We start from the raw sequence: 13,130 nt of genomic DNA, 5'->3' as shown, positions 1-13,130 counted from the left end.
TAGATTAAGGTTAATTATGCCCTAGTCTCTTCTTTATTTCCTAGGCTTATGTATGATACAATTGCTAATTGAATCTAATGAAAGCCGTAGTTATCTCTTTAATCATGTTGTAAAGAAAAAGCTTTGGAAAAAAAAAGCTATTCCCACCTTGTCACTCTGAAGCTTTTTTCATTCCTTACTATCTTGGAGTTGATCAGGAATGTTGTGGTTTATTGCTGTGATAAGGGATTCTAATATTCCTACTTATCACCCTTCATTCCATCACCCTTCATCCTATAGATTTCATGACTGGTCCAGGCTCTGAGAGGGTGTTTGGCTCTTGTCCACTTTAGTGTCAGACTTGGAGGAGCAAGCCAGATTTTGGAATGATGATCTGATGCTTCTCTATTGTTAGGGATGGAATTTGACATTACTTCTAATAACACTTCTTGTGAGTTTGGTTTACTCTCGTTCCATTTGTTTCTATGAGGATTAAATAAATTTGGCAAAGAATGAAATTAACATTTGTTGTTTTTCCCTTCTGATACATGGTGTAAATATAATTTAACAAACTGCAGCACATTTACAGTTATTTAAGATAGCTCTGTGTTTCCAGAAATCTGAATGGAAATATTTTTGAAAGAGAAGAATCTTTTATAATGCAAGTAATCATCCCCTTAGGTAACCTGTTTTGCCTTTCTGGATATTTATACTGTTATGAGAAGAGTTTGTTACTTCAGGATTGATAGACAGCTCACTTAGCACAGAGGCAGACAAATGGCAAAGATCACAGGCAATTTACAAGCTCTGTCCCTGATGGATTAGATATGGCCCCTGTACATTCTCCAGGCACTACTAGCTAGATGATCTGTGCTGAGATGAGAGGCTGAGTATGGATGCTGTATCTTAGACTCTCAGAGAGATCAGAATTCATTTGCTCTATAGGGTTGAGACCTCAAAACAGAAACTTCACTGGCTGGCAAGAAAGTCTACTTTTCCTCTCAGGATGAGCTATTACTTTTTTATATGCAATTTATTCTTATGGGAGTATGAAATATGTTTTTCCTGAGAATCATATCAATATTTCAGTAATATACAGAGGGTCTTCCAAAGTGCAGACTGTACTTCACATCTACTTTATTGTTTCCTCAAGTCCTCATTTTTAACTAAATATATTGTCATAATTTGCTGGACGTGCTTTGATGATGATGGTGCCATTAACAGAATGATTAGCGTATTTAAGGCACTTCAATATATGTTCTTTACACTTGTCTACACATAGTAATTAGTCATTAGTATTAGTGCTTCAAGAAGGGTGTGCTGAGTTGTTCTGCAGTGACGTGTACTCTGTGCTTTTGCTGATGATACCCTTTCTTGCCACTAGTGTTTATTGTAAAATCTTGGATTTACTAAATAAATAAATACCATGTCTGCAGTCAAACTTAGAAGTAGTATTTTGTTGAAGTGAAGACACTAGACGTAAAAATCTCTAGTTTACTACTTCATAGGCAAGAGTCTTCATGTTATTTAGTCTTGATATTAAATAGTCTTGATATTATTTGTAGTAGTTTCAAACTTAGTGTTTTTGTGAAGATTAAACAAGCTACTATACACAGAGGACTTATAGCTGTGCTCTGTGCCACCATTATTATTGTAGAAATGTGTAAAGCCAGACAATTAAATATAAAAGGATATACAGTGTTTCCTAATTTGTAGAAACTGCTTTAACAGATTTGGTTCAGGATAGACACACCTATCAATCTTTTCCTTTGCCCTGTTACTTATTACATTATTTGGGAGACTTCACTGCATTTTCTCTGCTCATTTATAGTTAGGTGTAGAGGCAAGGTAGGGAAGTTCATAAATCTTTACATCTGTATCTTTATTATAGCTGAATCTTTATATCATGAATCTTTGTATGTGCATTAATTGATTAGTCAATTACATACAATTCCCCCTTACTTTCAGAATGTACGTGATAGCTAGAGATATACCTATACATTATGTACAAATATATATGCATGTATATATGTATATATGTAGCTCTCTGGTGGAATTAGGTATACTACAAAATTAGCATACTTTATTGTTACATATTTTTATATTTTATATTATATATACTTTATATTTTATTTTAGCAATTATCTGCTTTGCTAGATGTGTATTTGGATTTTAAAAAGAGGGCTGAAGGTATAGCTCAGTGGTAGAGCTCTTTCTCAGCAAGCACAAGGCCGTGGATGTGGTCCTCAACAGTACAAAACAAAACAAAATGAAATGAAACAAAAGAGCAATGTCTGTTAACTGTCATGCCATGTCTTTTTTGAACATCAGAAGAAAATTTGTTTAAACAATAAAAATAAAAAATCCAGAAATACACTCACCTCATTTAGATGTAGCATTCTTATTTTTGTTTGTTTTTTTTTTTTTAACTGTATTTTTTTTTTTTTGTCTTTTCTTTTTTGGTACTGGGGATCGAACCCAGGACGTTGCACTTGCTAGGCAAGCGCTTTGCCACTGAGCTACATCCCAGCCCTAGATGTAGCATTCTTAAAGTTAGTGTATTTTAATATTAAGTAAACCATTTAGTTGTGCAAGAAAATCTTAATTCTTGCAAAAGAATGAATTAAGCAAAATAGAAATCTAGTTACTTAATGAGAAGTTCCAAGTACATATCCATATGTTTGTGCTTATATTTATCTTAAACTTTCATGTAATATCAGAGTTCTATGTAACTACTAACAAAATATAGATGGGTTCATCTAATGAGTTATGACTACCTTCAATGTGTCAGTGATCATGATAGTAAAGGTTTTGTACAGGTTAGCTCATTTCATCCTCAAATTTAAGAAAGTGGGAGCTGATTGAGAGGATTCTGAGATCAATAGTAATTGGTGGGTAATGGAAGAAAGACCACTTAAAATTGTTCTTTATGTATAAAGTAGTGGTAAGCACAAGAAACATTATCACAAAATATGGTGTGATGACATACTAAGCATTTCTTGCTGAAGATAACTAAAGAAAATTGCAGATGCAGTAAGGTCTATCTGGACTTCTTCCCTTGAAGTAGGCTATACTAACTGGAATTTTTCCATTTTCCTTCCTAAAGCAGGCCACAGAAATTAAAATTTCCCTTGCCCCTTTTCCCTGGCATAGGCCATCAAACCTGAGAAGGTCAGTCACTCTCTGACCTTCTCTGAAGATTCTCAGGTGACAAGTATCCTGCCTTATACCTGGAGTGAATAAACATCACACAGGAGGCAATTTTTTTAAGTGACTTAAGTCCCTCCAAGTTATTACCATGTAAGCCTGCTTTGTCCTCCAGTAATAGTTTTGCATGGCTGTCTCGTATGTATACAGATTTCCCTGGGTCTTTGGGTCTTTATTTAGAAGGCTCTCATGCCACATATAGTTTTTGCTAATTAAGTATATATGGTTTTCACTTCCTGATGTGTCTTTTGTTATAGGAGTGACAGTTACACACTTCTCAGGGTGTGAGAGAAGAAATATATATTTTTTCCTTAAAACACTACCTGGCACATAGCAGTTATTCAATATGAACTGCCAATATAGCAATGAATGAACTGAATATTTTCAAGAATATATTAGAATTAAATAAGACTAGCATTTAATCAAATAAAATCCCTACTCACATGACCCTAGGCAAGTCAATTTACCAGTTTGAACCTCAGTTCATTCATTTATAAATCAAAGGTCAGATCATATCAACTTTCTAAGGTTTTAAAAATTAGTTATGGGATTTACTAACAAATTGCATTAATTACTGTCAATCATTTTCATCTAGGGAAAAAATACTTTTCATGGTTCCATTAGCTAGGCATCGTCAATTCCCAAATTCACTTCAGTTTTTCTTTAGACTTTGTAATTAGACTCAGCTCCAAACTACAGTCATTTGTAATCACTGCATGAAAATAAATATGGTTTTGATATCTATATCTTATCACTTAAGTGACACTTCCTCATATATATATGTATATATATATACACATATATACATATATACATGTTACATATATATATATATATATATATATATATATATATATATATATATATATGCCTCAGTGTCATAGTTGTGTGAAACGTTGTATTGTTGGAGCTTACTGGCAATCACCTTTGGTTCAATGTACTCCTTAATTTTGAATGACTCATTTATAACAATCTGCCTACACTGCATTTTGTATTTTCCTAGGACCCTCCGGAAGAAAAAAATAGACTAATTTCTCTAATAAACAAAAGGCAAAGCCAATGATTAATGCTTGATTTAGGAGATAAAGAGTAAATTTTAACTGGTATTTACAATAAACATTAGATTAACAGACTAGGCAGAATTATTTCATGAATTTTACTGAAACCTTATCTTCCCTTTGGAGTTGAGTGTTACATGTATTTATTTACACAGAGAGACAGGCAGACAGACAGACAGACAGACACACACACACACACACACACACACACACACACACACAACACACACACACACAGCTCTAAAAATGGAACTGTCTGCACACTCGCTTGCTCCTGTAGGAATAAAGTACCCAGGGTCTGAACTCAAAGTACATGAAAGTCTGCTTATGTTAGCAGAAGTCAGAAGGAAAAGCAGTTTATGTTCTGCACAGCTGCTTTGATTCTGGCACAAGTAGTACTAAATAATTGCATCACCAGTTCTGTAGTAATCTAAAACTAGGCAATACCCAGGGAACAGACCTATTAGTCTAACCAAGTAGATATTGCCCTTTTAAAATAATTTATTTTCCTCTTATAATCACATTTTAGACCCGCAGTTAATGTGTTGGACTCTCTATTCTTGTTGGAAGTAGGTTTCCTAAGGAGAACTGCATTAACTCATTCATCTTAGTAGGGATTGAATGAAGTTTTCATTTTAGTAGGGATTAAATAAAGTTTTCCCAAAATCTCAACCATAAGAGAAGTTTTTAGTTATAAATACCCAAATCTAAGCTGATTTATTTTAAAAGTTTAGATAATTACAAACAACCACTTAAAAAGATAAAATGGGTACACCCTTGTAGTTGTGACAATCAGGTCTTGAAAATCTCTTTTATAGCCGGGTGTTGGTGGCCTACACCTGTAATCCTAGTCACTCAGGAGGCTGAGATCTGAGGATCACAGTTCAAAGCCAGCCAGGGCAGGAAAGTCCATAAGACTCTTATCTCCAATAAACCACCAGAAAACCAGAAGTGGCTCTGTGCCTCAAGTGGTAGAGAGCTCACCTTGAGCAGAAGAGCTCAGGCACAGAGCCCAGGCCCACAGTTCAAGCCCCATGACTGACAAAAAAAAAAAAAATCTTTTATGGTCCTTTGAAATTAGTCTTGTTCTAGATGTCCACAAACATCAAGGCAGATGATTGTACTTCTTTCAGCACAATCAGTAGTCACTAGCACCTGACAAGCTTTTTGTACAAGTAGAACCTGTTTGTATTAATTCAACAAAGGGTTTATCCAAGTGAAGTAAGGATCTATGTTTGAACTGCTTGCCCTCTCCAATTCAAGTGCTCTAGGCCCAGTTACATATAAGCATTTTGAGCTACCTGAATTAATCTGTTGATAGCAAAGGTTATAGAATACTTTGATTCATGAGTGCTGTGATCCATAGACTTAAAAAACACAAAAAGTATATATTGTTTCCTCTTTTCTTCTTGCTAATCCACATTTTTCATTGTTGTTTTTCCTGGCTATCTCTAAAAATCTTTATCTCTTCTCACAAAATGTAGAATTTGACAAGTGCAAGATTTATAATCTCAGAGGTCTACTTAAACGTGGTTGTACAACAAATTAATAAGAGTCAGGGTAATGAATTCTGATTGCTTAGACGTATTTGGCCCACACTATAGACAATGTGAACATGGAATTGGCTACTTCCTGGTAAGTCTTAAATATATGTGGCAGGAGAACATGGTTAAGAAGATAGATGACCATGTTCTCTTTTGACAACCATTACATTACACAGATGACTAAAATTTGTATGATTATGTTTTTTATTTGTCAGTCATGGGGCTTGAACTCTGGGCCCGGGTGCTTTCCCTGTGCTCTTCAGCTCAAGGGGATCACTCTACAGCTTGAACCACAGCACTTCCGGTTTTCTAGTGGTTTATTGGAGATAAGATTCTCATGGAGTCTCCTGCCTGGGCTGGTTTTGAACCATGATCCACAGATCTCAGCCTCCTGAGTAGCTAAGTTTAAAGGCCTGAGCCACAGGTGCCCGGCTTGTAATGATTTTTTGATTGAGACAAAAGACACACAATTGGTTCCTGCAATAAGATTTGGAGACATCTGGGCCATGACCTCAAACAGGATATAAAATACTTGGGATAGAGATTGGTGATTTTTAGAATATATGATGATCAAGTCTGGGGAATTCAGGAGTGAACCAGACAGCATGTTTCAGGCCTGCAGACCTCTACTCAGGAGCCTGAGAACTAAGGGTCATGGTTTGAAGCTAGCCTTCCAATTAATCACCAGAAATCTGGAAATAGAGCTATCGCTTAAGTGATAGAATGCTAGGTTTGAGCACAATATCTCAGAGTGAGCACCCAGGCCCTGATTTCAAGCTGTAAGATCAGCTCAAAAAAACAAAACAACAACAACAAAAAACAACACAAATTAGAAAGAAAAGAAAATTGAAGAGTGGTCAGTGTTTCTAATAACTCCTGAAAGGCCTATTGATATATTATGAGATTATCAACTCTCTTCACTCCCTCACAGCTTTACCTACACTCCACTTGATCTCTTCTTGGGGTTGATCTACAGGCACTTCAGAGTGACCAAAACTTGTTTTTCATAGTGGAGGACTGATACTTTTAGTATACATGCTTTCAATAAAGCTCTCCTCAATTTACAAGGGAAATGGCAAATTCAGGTTGCCCTCTGAAAGCTAAATCTGGATAAAAATACAATAAAGGTTGGAGAAATAACCTTGTAATCACCATTCAGGGGAAGCTTGCCTGATATCTGATTGTTCACAGATTGATACTATCAATCACTTATTAATGGAACCAATATTCCTTCCTCTGAATTTTAGACAAAATTCCTCCTAGGTCTTGCTTTTGTGTTGATCCCTGCATGGAAAATGCTCCTGATTTTTTAAAATACATTTTTAGTGTAAAAATACTGTACAGAGGGTTTACAGTTACATGAGCAAGGTAATGAGTACATTTCCTGTCCAGCATTCCTACCTCCTCATTTGTTTTTCCCTACCCTTCCTTCCCTCCCACCTCCACAACCACTACCCCCCATCAAATTGTAAAGTTTGTTTTTCAACATAGTGTCTTGTACATCTCATTGTTAGAATGGGTCAACCTGTATCCTTATTTAAGCATTTTGTTTTTTCTCTTCCTCTCCTCAAGCTAGAGAAGTGTGCATACAAGATGCAGGGCACCAACATCAAATACAGTGAAAACAGGGATTATACCATGGGGGAGGAACATACAAAGCAACAAAAAGATCCATGGTACATTATAAATATCTTAGGAACAATAGCAAGCAAGAAAAGTCCACTTGTGTCCCTATCTTGGGGTTGATTTCGCTTAACATCATCTTATCTGGTTATATGTAGATAGCTTTTGACCTTTTCTACTTGTCCCAGACATATACTATTTATTGCAAATAAGGGAACCCATGGGACCTATGTGTCTTTGGGCCTGGCTTACTTCACTCTTCACTTAATATAATTTTTTCCGATATTTTTAATGATGTAAATTCATACTCCCATCATTAACCAGTCTTTCCAGAATACATTTTTTGCCTTTCACACAGGTATTTGATATATACATTTTGAATGAAAGAGTGGATGAATGAGAGAGAGAGAGAGGAGAGAGAGAGAGAGAGAGAGAGAGAGAGAGAGAGAGAGAGAGAGAGAGAGAGAGAGAGAGAGAGAGAGAGAGAGAGAGAGAGAGAGAGAGAGAAACTAAAGGTTTCTTAAAGGTGCCTGAAGAAAGATTAAACTCTTTGAAGGAAAAACAAAAACAAAAGCAAACAAAAGAATCTAGTGACATATTCTTCCCTCCAAAGTATAAGAGGTTTTATATACCATTGAGCTGTTTTAAAATAAAAAGTTCAGATGAATCACTGATATATTTCAATACCCTTAAGGCATTATAAAAGGCTACTTTTCTGCTGCCTCAAAAGAAGTAATATGTAATTAATATACTCTGTTATGCCACTCTGTCCTTGTTTTTAAGGGGTTGAAGTTTTGAGGATTTAATTTGATATTTGTTTTGAATTTAATAGAGCTACTTTTGAATTGTTAAGAGCTTAGAATAAGGTAAAATCCTAGTATTCTGTTATTTTCAAAAGGGACAGACTATTATTTTCAAAGTGGACAGACAAAATGAACCACGTTTGTGATAAACCCAGACTATCTTAGAATTTTGTTGGAGTGGTTTTATTTTAGTTTATCATTTTGCTTTATAGGAAGCTTCAAATTTGGAGAATGAAAAGTCAAAAGAGAGAAAGTAAGTCAAATTTACTTTATGGATAATGTTGAATGTGGATGCTAATGTACAAACTTAGCTGTTTATTATTCTACTGCCATTTCTCAGTTTATACTGGTACTGTGGGAATAGGTGTTACAGCAATTCTTTAAGCAGGGATATGAAAATTAAATTTTAGCAAGAAATGTTTAAACTAGGTTCAGGTTAAAGCAGGCATCTGCTTGAAAACTTATTTCTATCTATGACCTAAAGAACTCTTAGTCAAAAGACCTCTCTAATCCAAATTTAAATGCTTGTGGAAAGATGTTTTGGTTATTTAGGTCAAGTCTGACTTTACAACCAGCATCTGGAGTTGGCAATGGATGTGACATATACATGTTATGTAAGGGAATAAGATTTTCACTACTAAGCAAGGAATAAGTGGGCAGGAAGCTCACTTACGGAGAAACTTCCAGACTGGCTGATGGTGATACAGAAGAATGATTTTTTTTGTTTTGTTTTTTCTTTTTCTTTTTGTTCCCTGGATTGGCCAAAGACCAAGTTCATTATTGGGAATTATGCCAAGTTCTATCTGGATGTCTTCTTTCTCCAGAATCAAGCCCTAGGCTGATCCACAGCCTCAGTGCTTACATCGTTCCTGCTCAGAGTGTTCTCCAGTTAAGGATATAAAACAAATCCATAGTAAGTAGGTAATCTGGTGATTGGTGGCTTAGGTTGTCTACTATGCAGCAGTACTTGAACAGTATCCCACTTAAATATGTAAGGACAATACTTGTATTTAAGTATAAATAGGAAATAAGAATGAGCTTTTGCAGGGCCCTGGTTAGTGGTAAAGCTGCCCCTGTGTAGTTGTTGATTCTATCCTTAGAGAAGGAACTCACTAATTCCAGGTCAATACTTAAATGAAATTGCAGATGTTGGCTTATGATTGGTCCTACGGACTAGAGGGCACCAACGTATTGATGGACTGATGAGAGAGTGTGAGTGTGCTATATGCAAATATTCTACCATTTTTCTATAAGGGAATGAATAGATTTTGGTGCTTGTGAGAGTAAGATAGGGTGAAAATAATCTTCTTCAAAGGAGGACTATATTTGGAAAAAATACTCCCACTTCAGTAAATACTTAGTTCATGCAAAATTGGCTCACTCTTTTTTTCAGGTTTTATGAATATTATACTATATATTGCGTGTAAATTTCCAAGTCATGGTGATACTTGTGTTAACTACAAGGTAAGGTTAAAACCCTAGATAGACCTGAAAGTTAGAACATATTTCTGCTCTCATAGCACTGAACACATTCTAGTTTCTGTTTGATTAAAATTCCATTTATTGAATGTAAGGTTAAGTATCTGTTTCTTTTATTTTTCTAGGTCATTCTGGAGATTTCCATTGGATAGTAAAATCTTTGGTTAGTAATTCATAAAATGCTTGTATACATGATATATTCTGTTTCCTTAAGTGTTTTATTCTTTTGTTGCTATAAAGCAACACATGATTGATGAAACTAACATTGAATTGTCTTTTAAATATATAGTAATTTTTAAAAAACAGAAGATATGGTTCCATTCTAAGTTAAAACAATTAAGATAAACAATCATTGATTTATTGGAGAGAATATCCTTTTAGGTTTAAAAAAATAATTTTTGGTGGTTTAGTTTGGCAGGTTCATGGTCAAGGTGAACAGTTAGAAATCTTTTTAGATCTGCATATCAAGGAACAGAAGTAATTTTATTAGAAATAACTTTTTTGCTTACTTTCACATACCAGATCAGTTTTTGTTTGTACCTAAAATTATAAATTTGTAGTAATAAAAAGGGGATTTTTATTGTGATTTTATTCTAAAGCAACAAAATTTAATGCTCTTCCCAGCTTTTATTAAATTAATGAAACATCTCTTTCACAAAAATTATGGAGTAGTAATTATAAAATATTCAAAACATGCAAAAATATTCAAATATGCAAATATTTGAATTATCAAGATAAACATTCTCGTGTGTGTGTGTGTGTGTGTGTGTCTGTGTCTGTGTGTGTCTGTATCTGTGTCTGTGTGTGTGTCTGTGTCTGTGTGTGTTGGTGTGTGTGCAGATGTGTAGAGGTTTAAACTTGTAGGTACATTATCCTTTCCTTCTCCCTAGGAATTTTCCAATCTGGCATTTATTCTATTCACCCTCTCTTTTCAAAACCACTCTCTTTTAGTATTGGAAAGCTAGATCTGATAAAGGGTGCAGAGGCTATAAATGCTTAATGGGTGCATTGTCCTAGGACATCTGAATTTTAATTAGGTTGATGTTCTTACAGACATGGGATTTATAGGGACTATGTCTGGTCTCATTCATCAGCTTCTTATGGACTCTGCATATTTTAAATATTTGGAATATTAGTCTTGATTTTAGTAATGCATAATACTAAATAGAAGCAAGTAAAACAACATTTTATAGTCTGTGTATTCTCAGACTATTGTATAAACATAAATCTTGATGATCTATTGACTTTGCTACCATTTAAATGTGAAAGCAGATGATGCCTTTATAGACAACAGAGCATGCCAATTTGTCTCCATGTCATAACATGTCCTATGTATGGTACAACATGTAGAATGGTTACTTTGGCATATTGATTAGAAAGGCTCCAATTCTTCATTTGGTACAGCTCATTTACTAACCTCCAGGCCTTTCTTAAATACAGGGAAGAAAAGGCTGATCAAATTATATTCAATCCACTGAGGAATTTTAGTTTTGTGAAATTATCATAGGTCAATATTCTTGTATACGCAATAATTTTGTTGAAAATGATGAGGAAAGAGGGTACTATAACATGCACATAAAAAGTTATGAATTCAGGATCTTCTCAAAAGAAAACTGTGATCATAAGTGATCAAGAATCATTTGAATAGTACATTCTGCAATATATGTGTGAGTACTTCTATAATTGGTGCAAATAAATGAGCAGTCCATAAGTCATCTTTGGTTGTCTGTCATAAACTACAACTCCTCAAAATGAGCCACACAGCTCTCTTAACACATTCTTTATCAAGTTATAGCCATGTTTATCAAACCAAACATGGCTTGATTTCAAATTTCTTACACTTAGTAGGCTGATGTTGATGTCATTTCTGCTAACTGCTCCTTCAATTTAACTTTGAAGGAAATACTGTGAATGACACAATCTGGCAGGAACCCAGAAATCCTGAGAGTGATTCCCAAATCAGAATGTCCTGTCGACCAAAAGGTAATGGCTATATTTTAGTTCAGCTGACTTTGCATCTTCCCAAAGTAGTTTAAAGGGCAGGTAAGAAAAATTTACATATTTTGACATTGGAAAAAGCCAGACATTGTAGTCTAATTAAAAAGGAAAATACTAAGTGCCCTTTGAAATACTTCATTTTTTCAACATCAGGCAAAATTTATTGTGAGTAATTCCAATTGGGATTTTAAATATTTATAATTCCCTCTCTAGTAAATACAAAACTGAAGTAAATCAGGTTATTTGAAATATTTTCTTTTAATTATAACTAAAGTACTGTGAATGGTCTAATACTATCATTTCTGTTTGGACCCTGTTTTTATCACAAAGCTCTCTTCAGACACGTCCTGCATTAATCATCTATTCATTTGCTAGTTAAATTTGCTTGTTCATTAACCTATCCATTCATCAGTTCCTCTAATAACAGCACATTATGTTTTAGCTTATCGTATGTTGCTTTATAGCTAAGAAGTCATAGAATCTGCATTATAGATTTCTCTTAAAATTTTTTTTACCACACATCTTGTCAAGTTTTCTACTTTCTAAAACCTTCCTTGTGTTGAAATGTGTTTTTTTACTTTTGCTTTTGAAAGCAAGTAGTAAAAGGCAGGTGATTCTATGATACCTATGTTGGAAAGGCAGCCAAGAATCTTGGCTTGAAGTGAATTGCTTCTTTACCTGTGTCAAAGAAACAACAGATTGGTTTTGCAGAATACTTCCCAGTATTGATATTTTGAGATTACTGAAAACAAATCCAGAGTCACCATATGTTTAGGGAGAGGTGTGTATGTGTGAGGGGTGGATGTATATCTTAGATGTTCGGATGACATTTAAGACAGGCACAGCTGAGTCACAGGACATTACCTAGGGATTAATGCTGTGCTAGGAAGAGTTGATGGCTTGAGACCAAGGCTGTCGATGCTATTATAAATTGAAGGGGGAATTCAGTGGGAGAAGGAGAGTCACAAGTTCTGAGCTTGAATTTCATTTGTGGAGTAACTTCATTTGGAAGGCTCAGAGTATTTCTAAGCAATTAGTGCCCTACATATCAACCCATAATATTTCTTTCACATTTTAAACACTACTTTTTAGCTGTTAATTGCCTAATTACTTTATAGTGCCTTGATATGCCTGAGGATAGGCAGTATGTGTAGTAGTTCAGTGAGATGAAGATGGGAATGTGCACCATTGATATCATTACCCTGTTTTATTGGATACTAAAGATGAAATTTGTAAAGATGAACAAAATGAACACGAAAAATGTGGAAAAACAGAAGGAAAAAACCTGCAAACAGTACAATTTAAGAAAACTCTCATTTCCATTTCTTGGAGTTCATTTTGATAAGTATCATTTATATGATAATGTGCACATAACTGTTGAGCCCTTGTGATCCTCTCCTAAGAATATCCTCCTTTGTTCCCACTATATGAATGCTTAG

At 34.8% G+C, this 13,130-nt stretch overlaps 1 protein-coding gene across 1 annotated transcript in view; it reads left to right on the top strand.

Annotated features, from left to right (window-relative positions):
• The window catches only part of Samsn1 (SAM domain, SH3 domain and nuclear localization signals 1), a 133,874-nt gene that overhangs the window by 15,476 nt on the left and 105,268 nt on the right, over nt 1-13,130 (top strand). The window contains exons 3-4 of the mRNA XM_070030490.1: nt 8,427-8,467; nt 9,819-9,856. Coding sequence (XP_069886591.1) covers nt 8,427-8,467; nt 9,819-9,856 — 79 coding nt within the window. The remainder of the gene's footprint in view (nt 1-8,426; nt 8,468-9,818; nt 9,857-13,130) is intronic.

The sequence above is a fragment of the Dipodomys merriami genome, unplaced genomic scaffold (assembly GCF_024711535.1).
Source record: "Dipodomys merriami isolate MVZ:Mamm:240054 unplaced genomic scaffold, mDipMer1.0.p SCAF_2, whole genome shotgun sequence".
Classification (NCBI taxonomy): domain Eukaryota; kingdom Metazoa; phylum Chordata; class Mammalia; order Rodentia; family Heteromyidae; genus Dipodomys; species Dipodomys merriami.
Note: the sequence above shows the minus strand (reverse complement) of the source record. Positions and strands in the feature narration are given on the sequence as shown.